Genomic DNA, 25,226 nt, shown 5'->3' on the forward strand with positions numbered 1-25,226 from the left:
TCTCAGACAGAATATCAAGAGATCAGACAGAACCAGGGAGTTAGGAAACTTATGAAAAGGACTAAAACTAGTACTGCTGCTGCTTAGAAAAGATTCCACTAGGTATTTCCAAAATACTGAAAAAAGGACAAACTTGCTTTGATTTACTTGAAGAATAAGGACTTAATCATGAATTACCAAAGTAAGTGCATGATGCAGACACAAAATCCAAACATACTTATTTGGATAAAACACCAATTTTTGGCAAGACCAAACCTCTATTCTTAGAGTTTATCAAAAAAAGGCTTAGGATGGGGGAAGAACAAAGTAGGACTTTTTTAAAAAAAGACATGTGTGACTCAAACAGTTCCAGACAGTGAGGAAGTAAATAAAATTCTGACTCTTCCCCACTTGCTGTCAAATTTTGCAGGGCAATTAGCTATCAAACAAATATCGGTAGCAGCTTTCAAACTCACCTGTAAGATAAGGAATATAGCAGCCACTCTTACTTTGAAAAATACAAAATCCTATCAAAACCCGAGTTACACTACACAATACTAAAGTCTGATTCATAATTTTTTCACCTTTTTCAATATATATGTACCTGATAAATGTATTACAGTAAAAGGCACCACTTAACAAATTCCTATGAAAGCAATTTCAATCTATTCCCAACCTGTTGGTGACTTGGCAACTACTGACAATCATTTCTATACTCATTTGTGAGTGACTGTGTACCAACAGTCCTGGTTCAATGTCAACCACAGAAATCAAGACTTTCCCCCCATGCAATGTACAAAATTAAATGAAAACACATGCTACTACCTAAGTCATGCACAAAAGTAGCCATTGTTTTGGCATTTTCACGTACACATTTTAGTTTTAAAATCTATTGTATTTTGTCCTTAAGTTGCTAATTTTATTTATATTGCTTGAATCAGCATATTACCTTTATTACACTGAACACAGTCTCTGAAGAACCCTTTCTCTAATGGTCTCAAAACTTCAAAATATAAACATAATGTATTAATTTTAGCAAGGACAATAGAGTGTATATTCACGCCAGTGAACAGTTTGCACATAAGCCAATTACCTGCTGATTTCACAAGCAACCCGTCCTTTCATCTCAATAACATCTGAAGACGTGGCAAAGCCCAGTCTTCTCAAAACACGCTTGCGGCATTTGAGTTCATCCATTTGCAGGACAGTTCTGGCTTTCTTCAATTCTCGCTTTGCTACTTTAATATCCATAGCAATCTGGGGAGCCAGAAGGAGAGGAATTATGCCTTGCTGGTTTAACAGACGCAACTGTTTTAAAGACATTGTTTAATTTACATAAAGGCCTCACAACAATGGTATATGAACATACTACATGACTAGTTGGCTTGCCTAAGTCTTCTAAAAGGAAGGTTTAAAACGTATTATTATTAATATTATTATTGTTATTATTAGTAGTAGTAATGTTAATAATTAACAATAATAATAACAATAACAATAATAATATTAAATCATCTCCATTTACCCACTGAAACCTCTGGTAAGCTTGGAACGTTAAGCTATTTACTCACGGTGGGAAACAAACCAAACCAGCCCACACCAGAAAAAAACAAAGAAGTGATCCTCTGTTGAGAAATGAGACTTACACTGTCTCAGCTGACCAATTATTCAATGAAATGTAAGCCAAAGGCATTATTTTCTATTAGTACTTCTCCAGTGGCATGCAGATCATCAGTCACTGTCTACATCCTTACAGTGGACATCCTTGCAGAAAGCTGCTTGGTCCATAAGGTCTAACCACATTCAACTCTATGCTGCCCATAGCAGAACTACCTCACTTCTGTGAAGTGGCTCCTGGAGAAACTGCTGTCTCAAGCAGCAGAGAAACAGGAGAGCTAGTTTTATGCACAACCAATTTCAGTCCAAGAGGGTACAACTCAATATAAAAAAAATTAAGTGCATTCCTTCCAGGCTGAGAGTCTGCTCAGGAAGCAGCAGCAAAATGATTTTTCTGGTACACTCCTCACACTAATAAGCCACATCAATTCACTTTTTTTGCACAAGTATATTAAAAATTATCAATTAAAATTATCTATGACGACTTTTTCTATGCTACATTGTGCTATGTCTATTAAAGACAGCTCTATTAAAAAAGAGCCCTGTAAGTTTCTAATTCCTGAAAACTTCCACTGAAGTTTTCTTTTCAGACATACTTTGCATCTGCACCAAAGAAAGGCATACCACCAACTCAGCCATTTTGTTAGTGAGATCCAATATTTTTTTTAAAGGGTTGATTTGGGCTTTGTAAATAAAAAGAAAAGCAAGTAAGAAGACAACTTCCCTCCCTCCTCTGCAGCTAAACACAAAGTAATTTAGTTTGTATCTTTACCTGTGCTTTTTTTTCACAAAGTTTGTATATGGTTTCCAAATTTGGATCATTGTGAAGAGGATGTGAATACATCCTATGCTCAAATGCCTCTATTTTTTGGATTACTTTTTTCAACCCTTGGTCTTTGATGCCCATGTCATCAATAGGGTCTAGTAAGGGTACTCCATCAGGAAATCGTTTCTGTACTTCCTAAAATGATGAAAAAAGATTTTCTTAAAGATTAGTAACAGTAAAATAAACTACATTTTAAAAATAAGCTGGCATAATTATAGAGACACAGAAGACTGTAATTAAGTAGTGATGTTTCAGCAGTTTTCAAAATCAGTTTAAAATTAGTTGAGAAGGAGAAACAATTGATATGCATTGTGGCTTCCAACTCCTTTAAAGAATAAGGATGAAGATGGGACAGAAACTTTACATAAATTTCTTTTGAACAAGTTGCCTTGGGTTCAAGAGTACCTCACTAATTAAAGAGTGCTTACACAGCCTAGAAGAACTTACTTGTACAGATTTTAACACACTTTGCCTGTTATCAATCGGCCTCAGGTCTTTCGGTATGTAGAGGCGGACACTGCTGATAGCTGAGACAAGATGCACCAAAACAGGAACAACCTATCAAAGAGAGTGTTGTAACTCATTAATCAGCAAAAAACATACCTCTTATTACTGGTCTATAGCAAAACTAAAAAAAGGAAAACTTAGTGCCCAAGGACACAGCAGTGGGTAAATATCAGAAAGCAGGAAAATGCAGCTAATGACCTCAAGTATATATAAAGAAGAAAAGTAATTGTCCAAATGGGAAAATTCTGAATGCAGCTACATCTGGAGAAAAACTACAGCTGAAAACAAAACAACAGCTTTTCTATTACCTTGCATCTTGCCTGCTGGAATACTTCTTCTGATCCAAACCAGACAAGTTATCGCCAAATACTTAACTAAGTATGCTACCAGCAAACAACATCAAACCAAAAAATACATCTTCCTAAGTATGAAAACCATCCTGACACCACAAAGAATCGATACTGAACTGAAAAAAACTGTACTGAAAGTACTGAAAAAGAATCAATTCAACTCCAAGGTTTAAATGAGTTTGTGAGAAAAAACCTGCAGACAAATTACACTGCCTCTGATCTGAAAATTGTAACTGTTTGTCTTCATATAGGGTTATATATATATATATATATGGTTTCAAATTTCAAGTTTTAAATAATGCAAATATTCTCACTAAAAAAATATTTCAGTTTAATTCTAGAATTAGAAAGTTTTGCAAAGCTGTTCAGAGAAGTGGTGGAATCACCACCCCTGGAAGTGTTCAAGAAACAACTAGATGTGGCACTTTGTGCAGTGATTTAGGTGTCAAGCTGGTGTTCAAGGATTGGACTCAATGATCTTGAAAATCTTTTCCAGCTTTAATAATTTTAAGAAATAAACCAGGAATTTTATTCCCAGAGACAAGATAATGCTAAAAAAAAAAGCATCTATCAAACAGTACTACTAAAACTTTATTACTTTAATTTATTAAGGAGGCAGTTAGGTGTTCAGATTCTTTCTCTTCCTTAAATGCACCATTTAATAATAAAATGTCCCTCTTTTATTATAGTTTGAAAATGGTTTGGAAATGAAGATTTGGAAAAGTTTATAAGGAACTACTGAGAATAAATACATGTAACAAACCTGCATCTCTCCTCTCTCATCAGGTCTGGCTGGCTTTGCAGACTCTGTAGCAGAATTTTTCAAACTGTCTTTGGTGCAGTGCAGGAGCACTTCAACTACATACAATGGGTCCAGTTCACCAGAATTTGGCTGTTGAGGAAATAGAAAAAGAGCAGGTCTGTAGCACTTATTTTAAAATACAATCATGAATGAATGAAAAATGCATGATTTCTCATTAAAGGTATGTAATGAGCTACGTCTCTTACGGAGTATCAGCTCAGTGTTGCAGTACATTCTGAACACCCATGTTATGGTTAATTGATTGGACTATCCTCCCCACAGAAAAACACATTGAAAAAATTATCCTTCCCCCATCCTCCCTTGCCAGAAAGTCTACCCTAAAGTTTGTTTGAAGCTTCAGGTGCATCTGCATCTTCTTCTATATTAAGCCTGTTCAAAGTAAGCCAGTATGTTTTAAAACTGTAATGCATATTTGCACCATGCTAGAAGTAGTGAACTTTGCTTTTGGGAGAAAAAAAAACAACCAAAACCAAGAAAACAACCCAAATTTCAGGGTATCTCTTTCATTTTCAGGTTTGCAGATTCAAGTTTTCATACACAAGAAAGACCACAGAAAAATCTTTCAAGCATAACAGCCTGTATCTGTGGCAAGTGGAAAGCTGCATCTTGCAGGCCTCATCTTTACACACCCCAAACTGCACCCATAACATCTGACATTCATTTAAAGAACACAAATCTATAGATGTGCTGATTAAAGAACACTCTTTACAAGGCCATAACCTTCTTTACACACTGCTTTAAGAAAGGCTGGCAATAGTTATTTGACTGGATCAATCTGCACTACGGTTGCTCAAATACACTCCTGCTACAAACAAATATTTTTAGAACTTTGAACAGAACTAAGTTATAGACCAACACAAAAGGCAGACATCATCTTTTAAAATACCATGTGTAAGCCTTCTGCTTCCAAATACAAGAGAAAAAGAAAACATTTTCAAAATCCTGTGTCAACTCAGTTCTTTTTTACTGGGCAATATTTTTCCTTACAAATCTACAGCATACTATTTTATTTCACTGCATGCCAAGTAACATTTTTAAGAGATTCTCACAAGTTCTATGAGACACTGCCATCATAAATTGAAGAGAAAAACAGGGTTATCCTGTCGTACAAGCTAAATTATTTCTTCAAGAATTGCCAATTACTTGCTGAGGAAGAAACTATTTCTCTGAATTGTATCCTACATTTGCAAAAAGCACTCACACCAATGTAGCAGATCCAAACCATGGCCACTCTCTGTATTAGAATTTTTAAATACCCACATGGACCAGATCAGTATCCAGCCAAAGCCAGGGAGGGCATAATGCTGACCTGAATGAAGTAGAGACTAAACTCATAACTGCACAAGTGTGCTACAAAAATACTAAAACTGGAGATGTCTAGAAAATTATGAGAGGAAAAATATTTCTACCTGTGATTGTATTGTAAACGTACTAATAAAGCAGAAGTATAAAAATCATTAACATCTGCTGCTAATCTTACTCTTAAGTTTACATACACCAACAGCTTATAGATAATGCTGACTAGATATGACTCAATCTACAACTGCTTTTTGAATGTGTACTGTTTCCTTCCAGGGGTTTCCTACAATAGTATAGGTACAAAACACTTGAACAGCAACAGACACGTTTCCATATGCAAGAATAAAAGGAGACAAAACCCTTAATAAAACACTTGTTAGCCACAGACTTCTCTGTCATATCAAGTTCAAACGATTCTTTAATTCATGCTGCATCAATTCATGTTTCAAGGACAAAATTAAGTTCTTTTTGGCAGAGTACTGCAGGATTACTTGAATTCTTAGGATTTTAGTTTTGCCCAAAAATATCTCTTACTTCAAGTGCCTGGAAACAAACCAAATAAGAAGGATTATCATGCCCAGGAACCAAGAAGGATAGCACAAGTAACAAATTCAAAGTCTCAGATTAGTAACATCAAACTTACTGAAAATTCAATGACCAAGACACAGCACTAAAAGAGATGTTTATGTAGTAAACATTATAAATATCCATGGACTATAATAATCTAAACAGGGAAGATAGAATTTCAGCATCTTAAATTTTGGTTCCAATAATTTCTAAGTGACAAAAATGTCATGTCTAGAATCAGGGATCAGATAACATTGACTATCAACAGCACAACAGTATCACTAGCTTACTGTTGGCACAATCCAGTGAAAATAAAATTTCTTACTCAAAAATATTTAGTTTTTCTATTAATTCCAAAGGACATAGTTATTTTGCTGCCTACTATAATGTATAATGTATAGCAAGCACCCTTGAGATAAATTCTACTCTAAACAACACTAGACAGGAAGGTGTTATTTGCATTGACAGTTTCATTGATCGATTTATGAAATTATGATGGAAAAGCATTTACACATAATTAATAATATATTAATATAACTGACATGACTTATGCACTTGCTTTCACAGTACAAAGAACAAGAAGTATTATGTGAAATATAAGTATACTATAACCTTACATTCATTATTAATTATACAGATTTATCATTAGAAAAAGGATTTAATTAGAAACGGATTAATTATTAAAGAAAAGTTTGCAACTAAACTAAGTAATATAGACTGAATTCAACATAATTCCTAAAAGCAAACCCAAAAACTGTTCAGCTTAGAAGCGGATGAAAGTTTAAAGATACAGCAATAAGTAATCTCTTTCTAGTACTAAGCATGTTTGGATACTTTAAATACTAATCTGTGTCTCAGGACAAAAATGCATTGAATAGACATTAAAATGGGTAAATAACTTCTTCAAGTATCTTGTTTTGCCTCTGATCATAGAAACTAGTCTTTCATGCTGACTTTGAAAGTTACATAGCTTTAAGTTTGTTCCTTAATTTCCAGCACCTATTGTCATTCTTTCCACATACTCAGAAGGAAAAATTCAACCCAGCTGCTAGAATGACTTCATGAAAAAAATGTTGCTGGAGCCACATCCATCTCTTGCAAAACAGACCATAATTTCAAAGCTAACATTCAAACCCAAAGGTTAATACAACAGTGAGACAGGCCAGAGAGGGAAGGCAAATATATATGTGAATAAAATATGACGCAGAAGAACTGCCTCCAAATGACACAAAAGTTGGCAATTTTACAGAGAAAGCTGGGATTAGGGGGCAATCTGGTTTATTACTTGTGTGTCGCTATGAGAAAAGCAATCTACACGCAAAGGTTTATGCAACACCAGTAACAGCCCAGTTTTTCAACTTGAAAAAATAAAGAAATATGACTTTCGAAAGGAAGATGGAAAACAAAACAAAATCTCTTTTAATAAGTTCTGTAGGAACATATTTTTCTCATTTCCTCTTTAATGAATATATATTAGAAAAGCACCAAACGGTGCCACAATGAACAGGAGCCACCAGAACTTAAAAAAGGCAACTTTCCATTTAGAACTAGCAAATAAAGCCAATGCTTTCCTGATAAAATTATAGCAAAAATGCTACCACAGAAAAATATGGTTTTGACTTAGGTTTTCATTTACAGAGCAGAGTAGCTGGTCAAAACATTTCTAAATGGGAGAGCAACATTATCTAAGGGTTATGTAGAGACCAACTATGAATAGGCATTTCTGAAAGTCTGGCTTCTATTGCATCACTGCCCTCTGTCTTCCAAATGTCCTCAGATCCATTTCTATTGTTTCACTCTCTTTGTATTTTAGTTTTCCAACTCTATGGCAATGTCTCAGAGGACAAGCAATTCCCTGTCTCATGCACTAATTTAGGACTCAAGGCACAATTTGCCAGTTTAAGGTAACCTTCTTCATAGACCTAAATTTCAGTCTCCCACTGTTCTCAGCCTTCACTTAGAGCTTCTGTAGATTTTCTGAGAGAAAACAACACAGCATCTTTCTCATGAACAGCTTAAATGAGCATTGGCAATGTCTCAGAAACAACTTAATTTGAAACATTTTCAGTGCTATGTAAAAGCAAGCATTTCATCCACAAATACATTAAAAGGTTCAAAAGATCTGGAGTTTTCTCCATCTTCTAGAGCTTTATTTCTTTACACTTCCATTTAAGGAAGTTCAGAGCTTTTTGTAAATTTGGGATAAAAGGAAATTTTTTTTGCCTTTGAGAGCAATAGGAGTTTTATTTTTAGAAACACTAGTCAGATATATATTTTGGTAATATAGAGAACGTGTATTTTACCTTAACATTTGATTTCTTAGAGAAATTAACAACCACTCCCCATCCATAGTCATCACCTTCATTCTTCACCTGGAAATATTACAAGATATTATAATGTAACATATATAATTACATCCTAGCAAGCATAGCTTTTTGTATTTTTCACACTTACAACAGCAGTCATGGACTACTATTCATCATGAAAACAGTATTTCTTTTAATGCATTACTGAATTCTCAACAAAGAAACACGTGTCAAAATTGATGCTTAGTGTGACATATGTAATTTTTCAAGATGGTAAACTGACAGACACAAATGAACCTTGCAAATTTCACAAATAGCCAGAAATTAAAAACAAAGCAAAAGAAAAATCAAACTACCTTTACCAGTCTTCCTGGCTGTAGAAAGGGCAAGCAGTACTTTGGTTTGTGAATATACTCTTCAATATCTTTACCCAGTTTTGCAAGCTGCTGGCGGATTCTGTAGTATATCACCACATTTTCTTCATTGGGAATTACGATTTTGTTGTACTGTGCTTCCAAATTGTTGACTCCTATAATGAAAAGTAAACTCTCATGGAAATTAATAGTTTCACAAAGATTGAGGAATCCGTATTTCACTTTCAGATCTCCATGACTAGTATTTTGTAACCATGTTTAGTACTAATTTTTTGCTTACAATAACCTGTTTTCTGGAAAGCTAGGAATCTGTAAATTTGTCCACTGTATTATATTTATAGAGAATTAAATACCAGTTCTCTTTTCTTAAAATAAACAAGCTTGAGAAACCTGAAAAGGCTCAACACACAATTATCCTGGAATAACTAATCTATGTTTGCACAGAAGTCACATTAAAACTTGCAATGATTTTATAGAAAGGTATTCAATGCCTACCACTTCTTTTTATCTCCTCCTACAAAAATAAGATTGCCCAAAAACATCTTCTAAAAAGCTGTGCTTCAACAAGAGGGGAGTTGTTAGAAGATGTTTTTCCTAACTTGTTTTAGACTCTGATTTATCAGTTGAAAATCACTATTTTCTTCCTCCATTATTTTTATACGTTATTTAGGCAAATCAGTTTTTATTCTAAGTAGCATGATTCATTCTCTCATTCTGGTATTACTACCAGCAAACAAAAACAAAGAACAGATTATAAAAACAACTCTTTTTCCTGTCTACCACCTCATCCTCTTGCATGCTATTTTTGAAGGGTCATAAGTGGCCTGGAAATCCCACTTCACTGGGACTTGAGAGACAACTCAGAGAAGTCCTCCTTATTTATACCTGCCAATTTTTAAAATAAATAAGCCATCCATTCATACTCATGGCATACTTTATTCCTTAGTCTATGTAGCTGATTCTTGCCTTTGTGTTTTTAATTGAAGCTTACAAAATTGCAATTGCAGATTACAAAATTACATGCCCAGTATGGTGCTAAACTGAAACTCTCCAAGAACTATGAAAAATGTTCTTCAGCTCCATTTTTCTACTTAAACAGCAATGCTGGAATGACAGAATGACAGACAGATCCAGGCATGTCAATTGGAACAGTGAAATAAAGGAAGGAAATAAATACTATATTAAATTACTACTACACCTACAAACAAACAGAAAGGTAATTTAAACCCTCCCTCTGCATGGCTATCAAAGCTACATGCACATCCACATTTTGTCTCTTAACATTCAATTAAAAAATGAACAGATAAACTGCTCAATAATCGTGACTACCTCTCATGTTCTTAATATTCTCCTGGATTAAGTTTTGAAAGAAGCCTCACTCTCAAACTGGTTGAAATCTCCAGACATGGACCTTGGCTCATGAAAACTCACTATTCAAGGATCATGGCTCAAAATGCAGTTACTCAGTGGAGTGCAAGTAACATCCCAGATCTCTCTGAATTTTTCTTTGTATTATAATGAAACATTTCTTACCTACACTACTCTGAATGCAGTGCACTTAAGTTCTTTTTACAGCTTCTACTGAGATATTAAAAGTTGGAATCTTCCCTAAGATTTTTCTTAGCAATGTGACAACCATTCTTGTCTGACTCACAGAGGAAAGCTCTCTTCATAAACTGACAGCACGTATCAGCATAGATATGTGGATAAGAGGAAACTACTAAAACTGTAACACAGCAACAAATGGCAGAGTAATGACTGTTGGCAGGGAAGACAAAAACTGCATAGGTAAAAACTCCTATGAGCATAATAAAGTCTAACTACCCAACCTCACCATATATTATACCTACTCACATGAGAACATGCAGCAATACTTACTTTCCACTATTTCTGGAATAGTTCTGTAATGCTGGAATTGATAAAATGATTTTTCTAACATGTATTCAGGATTAATTTCTTCTACTCGAAGTAAGTTCAATACCATGTTGTATGTCAGGTGGAATGCACTATTTAAGGGATCAGCTGAACCCTGAAAAAGATACAAGAACATTTTCAATTTGAAAAAAATATTAATTACAGCACATAAGAATACATTTGATAAATAATAATGCAGTATTTCATATGAGGAGCTGCTCCAATGAATGGCATAACTTGTCTTGAATTTAGATTACATGTTGCATAAAATCCTAAACAATTTTATTATGTTGAACATGTAAAAGTGTTTGTATTGTATAAATACTTACCACAGCTAGGATATTATAAATGATATTTCAGTGAAAAGTCCAGGGAAATATTTTGATGTTTCCTGTAGTTTGCACTTTGGATTCCATTATCTTAACTTTTAAGTAACAGTTAACTATTTAAAGAAATCCATTATTTTAACAGTGAAAAAACCCCTTATTTGCAAGTCTTAAGATATACTGATTGCATGGGTATCTAGGGAATTTTGTTCAAAAATAGGCAATCTGCCAATTCTTTACCTTACATTATGTCTCATTATAAAATGAACATAATTTGCAGGTAGCTTGAAAGAAGTTGTAAACTCTCCTCTTGATGTGGTCCTGGGCACCCTGCTCTAGATTACCCTTATAGAGCCATTGTTTTGGAAAAGATGACCTCCACAGGTCCCTTACACCCCCCACCATTCTGGGAATTTTTTTGTTGTTGCTGGGTTTTTTTTGTTTGTTTTGTTTTGTTTCTACAATGTGGTATATACAGCTATTTTGATTAACCTAAGAAAAGATGCTGAGAAAACACTGCAGGGAACCATTACTTTCTTTACCACTTCTTATTTTTTAAGAATGTTGACTACAGTCCTCTGTCAAAAAGGGGTACTGGACTAAGTAAATGATTCTTTGGTCTGACTCATCATTCACTGTTATTATGCTCTACCCAAGAGGACAATCTTGCTATCATAAAGGAGCAAACATTTAATTGATAACAGACTAAAACAACCAGTTACTCGAAGAACAAACAAAACACTTAAACCATGCCCAAAGAAGATCAGAAGAGCTCAACACACAGACTCTCCAAGCAAGGGCAAGCATGAGAAACTGTCTCTCACTTAAATGTCCGCACATAAGGCCATCCTGGTACAGGAAATCACTGAAATCAGATGAGAGAGATCCAACAGTTCTAAGGAATGAAGCTGCAGTGCATAACCTTTTGTCCAACCTGCACTAGTATCAAAGGAACAGGTATCTGACAGTCGTTCAGAAGGATACAAGGGAAATTCAGGAGTTATGAAGTAGAAAATAACAATCTCTGTGCAACCAAAGGAGTGGAAAATAGAAGCAACACACAGCTGGACAGAATATAGCAGAACAGCAACATAAATAGACTTTTTATAGAACCAAGATAGATCTCACAAATATTTCAGAGCTCTTTGAAGCTGTTAACAAGTACATGGATTATCGTACCTCCTTGATTCCTGAAATGCTTATGACAATACACTCATCTCCAACAATGTAGCAAATTACGTGTTTAAGGGATTTTTAAAAAGGAAACTCTTGTGAATTAAACAGAAAACAAGTGCTATTTTGGTGTTTTGCAAAATAAAATTTTCCTGTGACTCAAACAGGGCCACACCTATAAGAAATGTAAAAAAGGCAAAGATAGAAAAAAAATAGCAAGGTCCACTAAAAATTCTACTAGATTTCTGAAGCTATCTACGAACAGCACATGACAAGGTATAAAATAGCAAGTGAAATCTAATCTGAAAGTATAATAAAAGACAATGGGCAACAGTTTGCAATGGTCTTGTACTTCTCATTCTTTTAAAATAATGTATATATGAAATCTAACAGATTTACTAAACAAGAATTGTCATTTCAACATAACCTATGAGTAAATTTAGTTTTGATTAAACATTTTAAATAACTAAAACATAACAAGAATAAAAGAATGTTTCAAGATATATTTTTCATGTAACTATATGATTGCTGAAGTTCCACAAATTCTATCAGATGTTTTTGAAACATGGAACTCTGCACCCTCTTTAAGCTCAAAAATTGCTTCACCTAACCCTAATTCTATCTTCTTATCATTTATAATCTCTAAGCAATTAATTTATTTGCTTTCCTCTATTAGCAGAGCTACCTCCTGATCATACTTAATTTAAAAAATCTCTGGCTATTAAAAAGAATTAACTGATGATTTGTTTATATATGCAAATGCTGAAATTCAAATACAGTGGTTTTCCAAGCTAAGTGTACTATACTTTAAATGACAATACTACAACATATGCATTTTTCTTTCAATTTTAAAGGTACTGTCAGGAATTCAGATCCCACATCCACTGATGCACTGATATCAGACTTAGTAAGAGGCAGTTTGAATCTTGTACATTCACATGTGCAAGATTTAAGAATACTGTAACCCCATTTGCTTTAAGTGAGACAGAACTTTATGAGATTACCTCACAAATGCTAGAACCCTATTCACCACTTGATTATTTTGTCTCAGAAAAGAAGCTGTTACAGAACAGCCCTCAGCATATGTTTATACTATGAAAATACCAGCATGAATACACGTAAAAGAGGTTTCGGATAAATCATCTTCTAATGTTTTGCTTCCCATGGCTTGTCATTCAGTCATTTTAGATTACATCTCTGAGTAGATCATAAACACACATCTAGGTTTTCACCTCAAGCGATGCATTTCAGAGCAAAAGCACCTCTTAAATTAGACCCTGAAATGTGTATTTAAAATAATACTGTCAGTTCTTAAATCACCACAGATGGGTTTCTACTAACAGAAATGTGTCAGTAATTACAGTATCAACATTTGAGCTGCAGTGCTCAAGTTTCTACAGATGCCTCTGATTTGATACATCAAATAAAGATGACAAAACTTCTGTTGCTGATGCTAATTGACATGTAGCGTAGCTATTTTTTTTAGACCTGATAAAAGGATTATGTATGCACCAACCTCCTGTCCATTTTTCTAAATGTATTATTTATTCTAGGAAAGAGAAATTATCACTCCCTAAAAAGCTTGCCTCTCTATAAAGAATGGCACAGCAATTATGCCAGTGTCAGCTAACAGCGGTCAGATTCTTTCCTACTGCAACACCCACTGCTCTAGTCAGGCGTCAGCTAAAGAAGCTGGAACACACTCACTAGCTGGCTACAGGCACTAGAGATCTGGCAAAAACCTGCTGTGTGACTGCTCTGATCACACTATAACAGATCCTCTTTCCATTCCTGACATCTTGGAGCGAAAACCTTCACTGTGTGCTTGCAAGACTATACTATTTCAAAGAATAGAACTGTGTCACACTCCCAGTTAAATGTGATCATCAAGTGAGAAAACAAGGAACTTCATACATCTATAATATGTACACAGAACATGCCAAGAAAGACCAAACAATTCCTGCAGATTCACTGTAAAGACCTCTTCTTAATATCAGCAAGAGTTCAACTATGAAGAAGTGATTTAAAAACAATCCAAAAAACCCAGCTATGTCAGCGATTATATAAGCAGACTTACTTGAAAGGCAATGTTTAAGCCAGTTGCTGATGTGGCAGTTTTTATTTTAAGCACATGATCAGCATTTTACAATTTGAAAATATGATCATTCTATTAAGAGACACAGTAGTTAAAATACAAATCCTCTTTTGGCAAAAATGGTGAATTTTCCCTGTTCCATCATCTCATAAACACATATTTCTCCAAGCAGAAATTCCTGTCTTCTCAGTGTTCTCTAAGCAATACATTTGAAATCAAGAGTTCTGAGAAGCTTATTTTGTCTGAAAAAACTGAAACTGCTACTTTTTCAAATGAAATATGACTAGCTCTACTGTAGTACACCTTCAGCACAGCCTGCAAGTTCTGTAGCATGCATTAATCTTTACTGACTACCCCAGGCTATCAGAAGACTCACACCTAACAAGAAGTAATCACCTATCAGTATGCCCTTGCTTCCTTTACTTAGCAGCAATCCAGATTTTGCAGCTGCATTAGAAAACCTTACACCAAAATACAGTTGTTCTTTTAAACTAAGTACACACACAAGACACAAGTAGCCAATCAGTCTTTTATGGCAACTACTAGGCAGCCATGTTTACTGAAGAGACAATTAATGCTTAACTAAAGTAACCTATCAGATACACACGGTGGAGGGAAGCAAATAAGAGGAGGGGAGGGAAGACGGGCTATATTACTGACAGGAAAAAGGAAAAGGTAGGCTTTTCCTTCCTAACTTACTTTCAGAGTCTTCACAGCATAAATTGTTCAACTATGCTGGATTTTGCTTATTGCCAAGGCATCATAAAATGTAAATCATTTTAACTTACATCTGCTCCATAATGGTTTGCTCCTCTTGAAATCCTTTTGTCAGCAAAACCCTTTTGCCACTGGCTCCCAGATTGATTACTTTACTTACTTAAAAATGCTGTGAAGCACTGAGTTCATCCTCTATCAGAGGCCCTTCTGTCAAAGTACATCAACCTTCTCTTCAGCAAGCTAGGCTACACCATCACCTGCCTCAATATTTCCCAATCTCTAAGGAAGCCTCACCCTTGTCTCCGTAGAATAAGCTCTGTATTAGAGAAAGGAAGAGCTACCAATCACTCAATGCAGAAGATCAAGCAAAAGCCTGACTTTATCAGAGCTGGAAAAAGAGTTGATGAGAAAGACTGCCTTGAACAGGCTTCAAGAAGTTACTTTCAAACAAGCACTACGTCCATGACCTACTACTGTAATTACCATTCCAGTTCTCCAGCCTCCTTTCTGCAAGTAATCCTGCCTCTCGTTACTTCAGAGAGGACAGTCTCCCTCATCCCAAAAATTTAACCAATCTGCAGCAAGAGACTTTTTTTCTGAATAGCTTTTAGAAAGCAGAATAACTTTGCAAGCTTTTCCATCCCTCTGGATGACAATTGCCTGGATACCTGAGAACAGTCTGCATAAATCAACTAAAGTTCTGTCCTGGGGAGACTTTATGATGTTTGTATCCCCAGCTGTCTGTTCTGTTTATGTTAGATGTTAAGTTCTGCACCTTCAAGACTGGTTCTGAGAGCAAAGACGGGGAAGAAGAAGCTGCAGTTTGTGTTCTGACACAGCACACACTGCCCCACATGCTGCTCTGCACTGCTCTGTCTGCAGCATGGACAGACAGAGGGACAGAGCTCTCCTTTGCTTTTAGTTAGTTTTTAGCTAGCTGAGGCAGAGAAGCTCCCTGGACTGTGTTTTTTCCTTGAATCTGTTTAAACCTGCTCTGGACTGAAAACCCAGAAAAGCCCAGAAAGAGCTCACACCTGTGTCTCACAGGGCCTGGGCTTCGGCACTTTCCAGCCCTGGAGGGACTGACAAGAGACTGAGCAAACTGAGCTACCCCATGACAAGGGCTTTCTGGATTTGCTATCTCTCCAAACAGTGAGAGGTTTCATTGTTTAATATTATTCATTTCCTATGCTTTATAGATACTTCGGTTGTTAAAGAAACAGTTTTTTCCACTTTCCTCCAAGGAATTTTCTTCCTGAATCAGCTGGGGGAGGGGCCACTTGAATTTGCTTTCTGGAGGGACTCCATTCAGAGGTTTTCTCCCAAATTTGCCCTAAACCAGGACAAATATGATTACTGGCGCCCAATGTGGGGCTCAAGAAAGTGGAAAAAACTTGCACTGATTTCATTTTATTTGTATTTACTCTGTATTGGGATAAAACAGTCAGTAGCCATGTTGTTTGAGTTCATGATGTCTCTTGGGGTGGAGGCCTTCATGTGGTTCTGGTCCCTAGGCTTTTCTGAGGTTTTAATACCTTTCTAGTCCCTAGATTTATTTTCTTTTCTGGAGATAGCTCCAATATTGTCCCTAACAAGTAGCCTTTACAGTAGAGGGTCACGTATTAGAATAGGTATTGTGCTGGGCTTGGTGATAATGATTTATAGAAAGTTCAAAAAGGTACTGGAGCTTTATGTTTATGCTTTATGTGACAGGTAAGTTTGGTTTCTGGTTTCTTTGTCCTACTCTCCGTCCCAGTCCTAGTAACGTGTTCTGAGGGGTTATCAATGATCCTCCTTGCACTTGCAACTACTTTTCAAAAAATTTTAAGCTAATTTAACAGAAGCACCCTTTCAAGTTTTCCACAATCTGGGTTAATAGATATATGCAAATGAATGACTGGATTAAACTGATAATGTTAAGAATCAGAAATGCAACCATAAACAATTCTACTACATAAACAATTTAGGCAAAACCCAAAAACAAGTCAGAGAATCTGAAGACTGTAGTGACTATACAGTGTTCCCTGTTTAACTGCCAAGCATTTCAGAGCAGATCCTCTTATCACAACCAAACAATCCAACAGGGGAACCTATATTTACTAGTATGACAGTTTCTTGCCCACCTAAACTAGAAATATACAGATTGGGATGAAGAAGATTAGTGCGTGGAATTGCTACAAACAGTGTTTTTTCCTGTTTTTTTTACTGTTTAGACTTGGATGCCTTGTGTAACTAGAGATGTAAGAGCTGTCATTGCTGCACAATGCCATGTAGTGTTGAGCAAGACATACATTTGGTAAGGGTTACTCTCTCTGTTTTCTTTTACAGGAGGAGAAAAATATTTACATTTTTAAATCTGTTCCCATGAAGAGAAAGGAACAAATTCTGCACATAACTTTCTTGCTCCCCAGCCTGTCATGGGAACATCAAATGGCAAATACTATCTGAAACAAATTAATTTTTGGAGCAAATAAAGTATCTTTCATAATGACAAAATAAGGTACAATATAGGACATTATTTACACCATTTTGGTCCAGTGACAGCTTCATTTGCTTATCAGTGTTTCCAGAAATAAACTGAATCAATGAGACTCCAGAAAGGAAATAACAAAATACTTAAGAACAAGAGCAAAGAACAGAACAAACTGGTAATTAAAAGATCTTTCCCAGTTTTTTTTTGTCATAAGGGGAAAATAAGTAGACTCAGCTGTCTGCAACAGTTGTTGCAAACTTCTACTAAAACCTTCACTAAATAAAAATGCAAGTGATTATTTGGTATTTCTGGAAGAAACAGAAACATCTCCTGTGAAATAACAACATGCTTTTTTCTATATATCAGTAATAAAATAACCACATGAATATTCTGTGCTCTCTCAGAAATATCAGAAAGTGCCATGCAGCTACATTGATAGCCAAATTACCCTGAACTACATTAGCACAACTACAAAACCAATACAAAAATCACTTCTGTGAAGTTATTTTTAACAGATAATGGTAAAACGCTATTTTAAGCACAAATTTATTACCAGTCTGGCCCACCGCTTTGCCCCAAAACCAGTTACACCAGCACGAACAGAAGCCACTGTGATTGGCAATACAGTTTCAGTAGGCTTTGCTGGTGAAAATACCTCAGGCTGGGATTCAACTAATCTCCAGCTATAACAAGAGTCTTAAAAGGAAAACAATATAACTCTGTTTCTCTCGCCTGCAAATACTACCTTCTCAAGTTAATTCTGAATGATGGAAATTTTCAGACATTTACCCTTTCTAATACAGTAGGCTACTGTTGTAGCCATTATTAGTTTTACTTCAGGCTAGTGACTCCAAGTTCTGGTCTACTCCTTGTTTTTGGAAAAAGCAAATGGTATCCCTATCTTCAAGAAGCAGCTAGCTGACATCCTCAACAGATTTGTCACTATAGGTATCAGTATAGGTACACTATAGGTATGATAAATACCATGTATGTATATAAATACAGCCATGTATTTATTTTATGACACTTTACAATTTCAGTAAATAAGCACTATGTTTTAACTTAAAGGAAAAGTGTGCCCTAGCAAAGATTACCTATTTCTATAAAACCTTAATGTAAAAATAAATTTTAAAAAGTACATTTGTCATCTGTTCATCTCTAACCTACCTTTTTTTAAGAATAAGAAGGCAAAGAGAAAAAAGTCTATCTTAGCCAAAATGCATTCACACATTCATAGTGATGAGTTTACCAAAGTAAAAGTTCCAAAAATCTGAAGGAAAACTGCTTTCCACTGACTGAACAAATAAAACTTGAAGTACTTTGTGGTATTAAAGCAAAAACCACAATTAATAAATAAAACCCATTAGCTTAGTCCTACAGGCTCTTGAAAATCCTGTGGTGAAGGTCAAGAATGACAAACCATTTTACACACCATGTGAGACACCCCATTTTCCTACATTTTGGATGCAAACATCAGCAAGAACAGCTATTTGTTGTTCTCTTCCATCTGCTGGCTTGCACAATTATACACAAAACTGTGACCCTGTTCACAAAGGTGTTTGATTGTCCACTTCCCTGATCTCTGTGATTTCATGCTAGAATCTTGTAGACTTTAAGGCAGTTTTAAATTAAGGTTACAAGTTAAGTACCTTCCTGAATCAAAGCCTGGAAAATTCCTGCAATGAATTCATAAGGATAAGAAAAGGCTGGCAGTTACCAGTAAAAACAATTATTTCACATTAAAATTATTTTTATCTAAATATGTTGTGTGAAGTAGCCAAAATACATGTTTCATTGCGATTCTAATCTATGTCACAACTTTAGAAGAATATTTTACTGTCCTTAAACCACTAGTGACAATCTATTACTTTAGATTTTGCAATGTCTTTTCCAACAAGCATTAATGCCAAACTCCACCTGATGTATTTCTCTCCTGATGAGGAATTTACCAAATCCTACCACTCCTGAGGCTTTTTTTTCCACCTAGAAGTAACTACTGAGTTAAACAAAGTATCATAGTGTAATTAATAAGGCATGCTAAGCTGATGTTTTCCAATAAAACTATTAAACTGTCTGGACTGCTGTTGTGCTCATTTGCTTGGTACAATAAAACAATTTAAGAATTAAAATAAAACGTGAAGAGATTTCTAATAGCAGCATACAGGCCAAATAAGGCCAGTAAAGTAAAATGAAGGCCCTGCCAAGGAACTAGATGTAGCTAGTGGAGTTTCTCCTACAGATCGGCATTAGAGCAGCTTATGTTCCATAGGCAAAAAACAAGGATATTAATCTATTTTTTACCTTGGCAAACAAATGTATTCCTGTATCAGAAATAGTGTAGTCAGCAGGACTGGGGAAAGGATTGGCATTGATGAGGTCACACCTCAGAGTCCTGTGTTCAGTTCTGAGCCCCTCACTTCAAAAAGGACTTTAAAATGCTAGACTGTGTCCAAAGAAGGCCAACAAGGCTCATGAACCATCTAGAGATCATGACTTCTGAGGAACACATGAGGGAGCTGGAGAAGTGGAGGCTCAGGAATCCTCAATGCCCTCTACAACTGCCTGTAAGGTGGAGTCCAGTGTCTTCTACTGTGTTTACAGGGAGAAGACCCAAGAAAATGGCCTCAAACCGAGATAGGGTATATTCAGATTAGGTATCAGAAACAATTTTTTCACTGTTAGGGTGGTCAGGTACCGGAGCAGGTGGCCAGGGAAGTGGTGGAATCACTGTCTTTTAGAGGTGTCTGGATCTGGCGCTAGGTAATATGATTTAGGGCTTGCACTGGTGAATGCTGGGTTGACAGTTGGACTCAGTGACCTTAAAGGTCTCTTCCAACCTTGATAATTCTATGTTTTCTTTCAATTTTTCAGTCCATCTGTCTTCCCCTGCGATGAAGTAGATGCAAAGCACTGACAGGCTCAAATTCAAAGTTCAAAAACCTACTTACATAGCATATTCTCTTTCAGACTGCAATCATCCATTCCAGTAACACAATTAGCTCAAGATTTTCGTCTTTTAGAGACATAACAAATTACCACTGTTAAGTAATTTAACTCTCTCTGTAGGAATACATCCTTGTAGCATGGCCAAGTTCCAACTGGAGAGATGCTGCACTGGTTTCAAAGGCTATCTAGCATCAAGAAGAAGCTTTACACTTCCCACTAAATTAACAAAATATAGCTAAAGATTTTAAGTAAGGAAACAAAAAAAAATTTCCAATTGAATACTTCTTAATATCATGCAAATGTACAATTACAATTTACCATCTTCGTAAAGCTGCCCTTCATCTTGTAAGCATTTAAATTTACACTTTCCAGCAAGTCACCAGTTTACTAAATATTAAGTGGTCAAGTAAATGCTAAGGATAAACAAAAAAACCTAGTTACACTGCAGAAGACAAATGTAAATTACCACGTTTAAGAAATATTTACAAAACGCCCTTGAAAACTTCCTAAGAGCTCCATCTAAGAACGGAATGCTGAATCTAAGTCTGGATTACTGTACACAATGTCGCAATGAACAGTGCCACAGCCCAGCTGCAGCAATGCTGCTGGTACCAATGCGCTCAAAGCTCTCACTTCACCGACCGCGTCAGGAGGCAGCTGACAACAGGGCTCCTAAATGTTTTGCTCTAGTGTTCAGGAAATGGTTTGGATCAGACACTCATTAGAGCTGACGAGCTATGACAAAAATGTTCTATGTAGATGTTCTATAATTTTCAACAAGGCTAATTTATTTCTTCTGGAGTTCTTCCTATAAATCTTCAACTTCTCCTGAAAGCAGAATACTACCACTAGGCACGACCACAATCTTACTACCCACAAATACTGTCAGTAAGGAAAATCTAATTGAGACATACTTAATGATGACTATGAATTGTAAATATAGTAGAAATTTTAGTCTGTATTGATTTTCTTGGCCTGTTTGACATGGAATTTCCTCTAGATGCTTTGTATTTAAGAAGGAAAGTAAGAAGGGGATTTTTTTGTGCTGTACTGCTCATTTCATAAAAGGTTACTTTTACTGCTTTTATAGCAGTAAATATATATGTATATATAGTTACAGAAGCTGCAGAAACATCAACATGTTCATTTTAGCCACTTCTGACCTTTTTCAGAAAAATCTAAAAGTCAATCTTTGCTCACAAGGGAAGTAGTGTCAAAAATTAATGAAATACATTAATTCATTTAGATCGGTGGAGAAGAAGCAAGATATAACATAGAAAGCAAAAGCCATTATTTTTCACATTTATTTCCTTATCATTCAAAAAAGGGGAAAAATTGAAGGTCTTGTAGTTTCAATTAAATACTCTTTACTATTTCCTAAAAATCTTGGCAAAACCCCCAGTGACCTACTACTTTTTGTGCCTTAATTCATTAAGATTGAGTTCTCAAATTATTGAATCTTCAAACTTCAAAAAAATCCCACGTTCTGAATGGGTGAGGTTACAAACTCTTGAAATATGAAGATAAATTCTTAAAATACCATTTTTTCTTAAGCTATTAATAATTATTTTATCTGAATTAGCCTTTTGGGGAGTTTTGAATAAGTATTATTTATAAGGAATCTCTTTTGCTTCTTTCATTTTGTATTTCATTTCATATGTATGCCCACTGAGAAAACACAAATCAAATCAAGACTAAAAAATTAACAAAAAACCTAATGCTATGATACTATGAATATTTCTGAAATTTATTTTACTAATTTCAGGTTAGCTAGCCATAGCATTCATAGCAGCATTCATAGAAATTCTGACATTAAGAATGTAAATATTACCTTCTTGAAGTATAAAAGATACATGTAATATACATATTTACAGATATATTATGGATTAAGACTGACAGATCAAGACACACAACAAAGAATCCACATCTGCATAATTAACAGCATCCACATAAGTACTTTTCCCCTTGTTCTTAATTTGCCTGTAAAAAACCACTGGCATCTCCCTTTTCTTTGGCAACAACTACATGCCTTTTGTTAACATAACTTGATGCTGACTTGAAGTAATTCCCACAATTCATATTAAATCTAGTAATATTGTAAATACTGTAATACTGTAAATGTTACCTTAACACAAATGACCTGCTATTTGCACCAAGACTACAAGCTCCTAAATTGAGTGCAGTATAACTCCCAGAGTTTTCAATTTTAGTGTGTGTGCACAATTAATGTAAGCAGTCTATGACAGGCAACTCATGCAGTAGATTAATATATTTCTTTGTAGTTATTTTTGCCATGGAATTTAAATAGAAGTGTAATGAGTCAGATATTTCATATTCAAATTATAAAGCGAGAGGGTATTAGTGTGATAATCTGTAACAAACCCCACTTCCCCAGTTTGGGGAAGTACTGTAATTTAATACCCATCTCAACCACAAGTGATTTTTTCAACATCTTAATTTCCAAACTTCAAGGTTTTCTGGAAGAATTGTCAATTTCTCCGTAGCTGATTTCACACACTGACAGACACCTCATTCTTCTTTACTGCATGCACCTCACTTTTAGATGACTTTGTCCATTTTGTCTATCACACTGCCCACACAGCCCATTAATAGTTTTATTTCATCAGAGAACCAAGAATTTAGCAACTCTTGTGAAAGCTCAAACCTTTTCCTCGTTCACCATAACCCTTAAACTGATGGCAGTCAGCAAGAAACAAACAGAATCCTACAACAGTAGTACTACCACTAGGAGAACAGGATAGAGTTCTACTTTTCCTGCCTAATAGCCCTTTTATACAAAGAAGGATGATACTACTTTTATACAAATAAGGACAATATAAGTCTTCTAACTTTGTTTCACAATAGAAACTCCTATGAGAATTCAATGAAAACTACTTTTAGGAGGTGTCATCTTCTACCCACATCATCTTCTTGTATAAGGTGAATAATTTTCCATATAACATTACTCAAGTGAGCATAATCTTGTTGGGAGAACAGAAACAAAATAATGTCTCTCTCCTACCTTCAAAAGCTGCTTGCCAATTGTTGGACTCATTTTTTCATCCACCATAAGAATTACTATTCCTCTGTCATCCATACCTCGGCGTCCCGCGCGGCCTGACATTTGAATGTATTCACCTGAGGATATCTGCAATAAAATGAGAGAAAGAAATTAACAAACATCAAGAAAACAGCAGGAACACATAATGTGCTAATTACAATTGCACAGTAAGTGACATGATGGATAAAAATTAGCAACTAATAGTTATCTAAGTTATCAAAGAGTTATCACAGATTGACTTCATTATTCGTAATTACAATGAAACAACAATATAAATCCATGACTATGAATAACGTAAGTCAGCAGTAAAAGTTAACTGATGCTCTTAAAGCTCTGTATCATGGTGCATCATTTCAACAAGCACAAAAACTTTATAAATTATAAAATTTATAAATTATAAAAACTCTTTTATAATGGAAGGTTGCTGAACATGGTGGAGATACCACAGATCTTCAACATACTGATAATGCATGTCTATCATCTTCAAATAATGTACCATTTCATCAAAATTATTCAAGATAACATTAATATACTGATACTTGCAAAATTAGTATTTTTACTCCTCCTAACTGTGAAACTGAAGAGTTTATAAAGAACTGGACATGGAAAAGATGCAGCTACAAATGGTTACCTATGTCTTAGCAAGTTATAAAGCAGGGGTTTTGTCATCTGTGGAACTGCATTCTTAGCAACTCCCACAAGTTTCACTTTAGGTCAAATTTCAAAAACTACTTAGGCAAACTATGGTAAATAATTTCAGAAGTTTCACATTTCTACTATCTCAAAGGAAACCCGCTCTTATATATGTATCTTACAGATACACAATCAGAATGAATGGTGAAACTCAATAGCCCAAACTAAGACTGAATAAATGTTTGCCTCATAATACATAGATCAAGTTACTTGTCCCATTCACTACAATTTTTCCACCGTTGAAAGATGAGCCCTGGATCTTATAAATCTTTGATTCAATGACTTGCAATACATCATTTTTATTCCAAGTAAATCACATGCCTAGTATTAATATCTAAAATTTTATAATTATGCAAAAAATTCAGCTGTAAGAAAATAATACTCTTCCAAGGTAAATCACCTCTTTCTGTGGGTCTGTCAAAACTAATGATCATTATGATAGCATATGAAGCCTATTTATTGTTCAGAGTTCTCTGATGCAAAATAAAATATCTGGGTCTCACAGTCTTGGAAAAGGCGTGCAGAACTCTTAGTCTAATCCAATGTCTGTTGCTAACCTGCATTTGATCCCTTTTGATGTATCTATTAAATAATGTTATGGATAATCTGAGGAACCTTGTCTTCACAAATTTGTGTATTAACTATAATGGATTAGACACAAAGATTTTTGTAAGAAAAAGTATTTTCTACTATATTGAGGTGAACACATCAAGTATAAATTTAATCCTAATAAGGTTTAACTAATTCATTTATTCTACAGAACCTCTTTATCACTTACCCATCGGAAATCTTTCCCATCAAATTTACTGGCACTTGTAAACAGCACAGTTCTGGCTGGCATATTAATTCCCATAGCGAAAGTCTCTGTTGCAAATAAGGCCTAAATAAAAAGACTGAAGTTAAGCATGCAAAAAAGAGGATCTCAGGCAAAGATGAAAATAGTCAGATATTACTACACAAAGCCTCTCTGGATTTTAATATATCTGTGCAGTCAATACAGCAAACACAGCATATTCAATACTTAAAAACTGGACCAAAGCAATCTTTCTGTCCTCCTTATTTTTCCTGGGAAGGCATGAAAACTAAATAGCTGGGACCATGTGAAAGACTCCAAAAGAAAACATAATGGAGTGCAAATTATATTAATCAATAATAGTAATTAATATAAATACTTAAGTTTGCA

General features: G+C 35.2%; 1 protein-coding gene across 2 annotated transcripts in view; it reads right to left on the reverse strand.

Annotated features, from left to right (window-relative positions):
- Nucleotides 1-25,226, reverse strand: part of MTREX (Mtr4 exosome RNA helicase) — a 42,553-nt gene that overhangs the window by 6,187 nt on the left and 11,140 nt on the right. For both annotated transcript variants that reach the window (XR_015772365.1, XM_005531158.3), the window contains exons 14-22: nucleotides 24,822-24,923; nucleotides 23,312-23,437; nucleotides 10,524-10,674; nucleotides 8,628-8,800; nucleotides 8,269-8,337; nucleotides 4,040-4,168; nucleotides 2,867-2,977; nucleotides 2,366-2,554; nucleotides 1,073-1,236 (exon numbers count right to left, since the gene is read on the reverse strand). Coding sequence is in view for 1 of the 2 variants with exons in the window: in XM_005531158.3 (XP_005531215.1) it covers nucleotides 1,073-1,236; nucleotides 2,366-2,554; nucleotides 2,867-2,977; nucleotides 4,040-4,168; nucleotides 8,269-8,337; nucleotides 8,628-8,800; nucleotides 10,524-10,674; nucleotides 23,312-23,437; nucleotides 24,822-24,923 (1,214 nt within the window). In the remaining variant the exon portion in view is untranslated. The remainder of the gene's footprint in view (nucleotides 1-1,072; nucleotides 1,237-2,365; nucleotides 2,555-2,866; nucleotides 2,978-4,039; nucleotides 4,169-8,268; nucleotides 8,338-8,627; nucleotides 8,801-10,523; nucleotides 10,675-23,311; nucleotides 23,438-24,821; nucleotides 24,924-25,226) is intronic.

The sequence above is a fragment of the Pseudopodoces humilis genome, chromosome 4 (assembly GCF_049639895.1).
Source record: "Pseudopodoces humilis isolate 2021_Gansu_Grassland_sample_001 chromosome 4, ASM4963989v1, whole genome shotgun sequence".
In the NCBI taxonomy this organism is placed as follows: Eukaryota; Metazoa; Chordata; class Aves; order Passeriformes; family Paridae; genus Pseudopodoces; species Pseudopodoces humilis.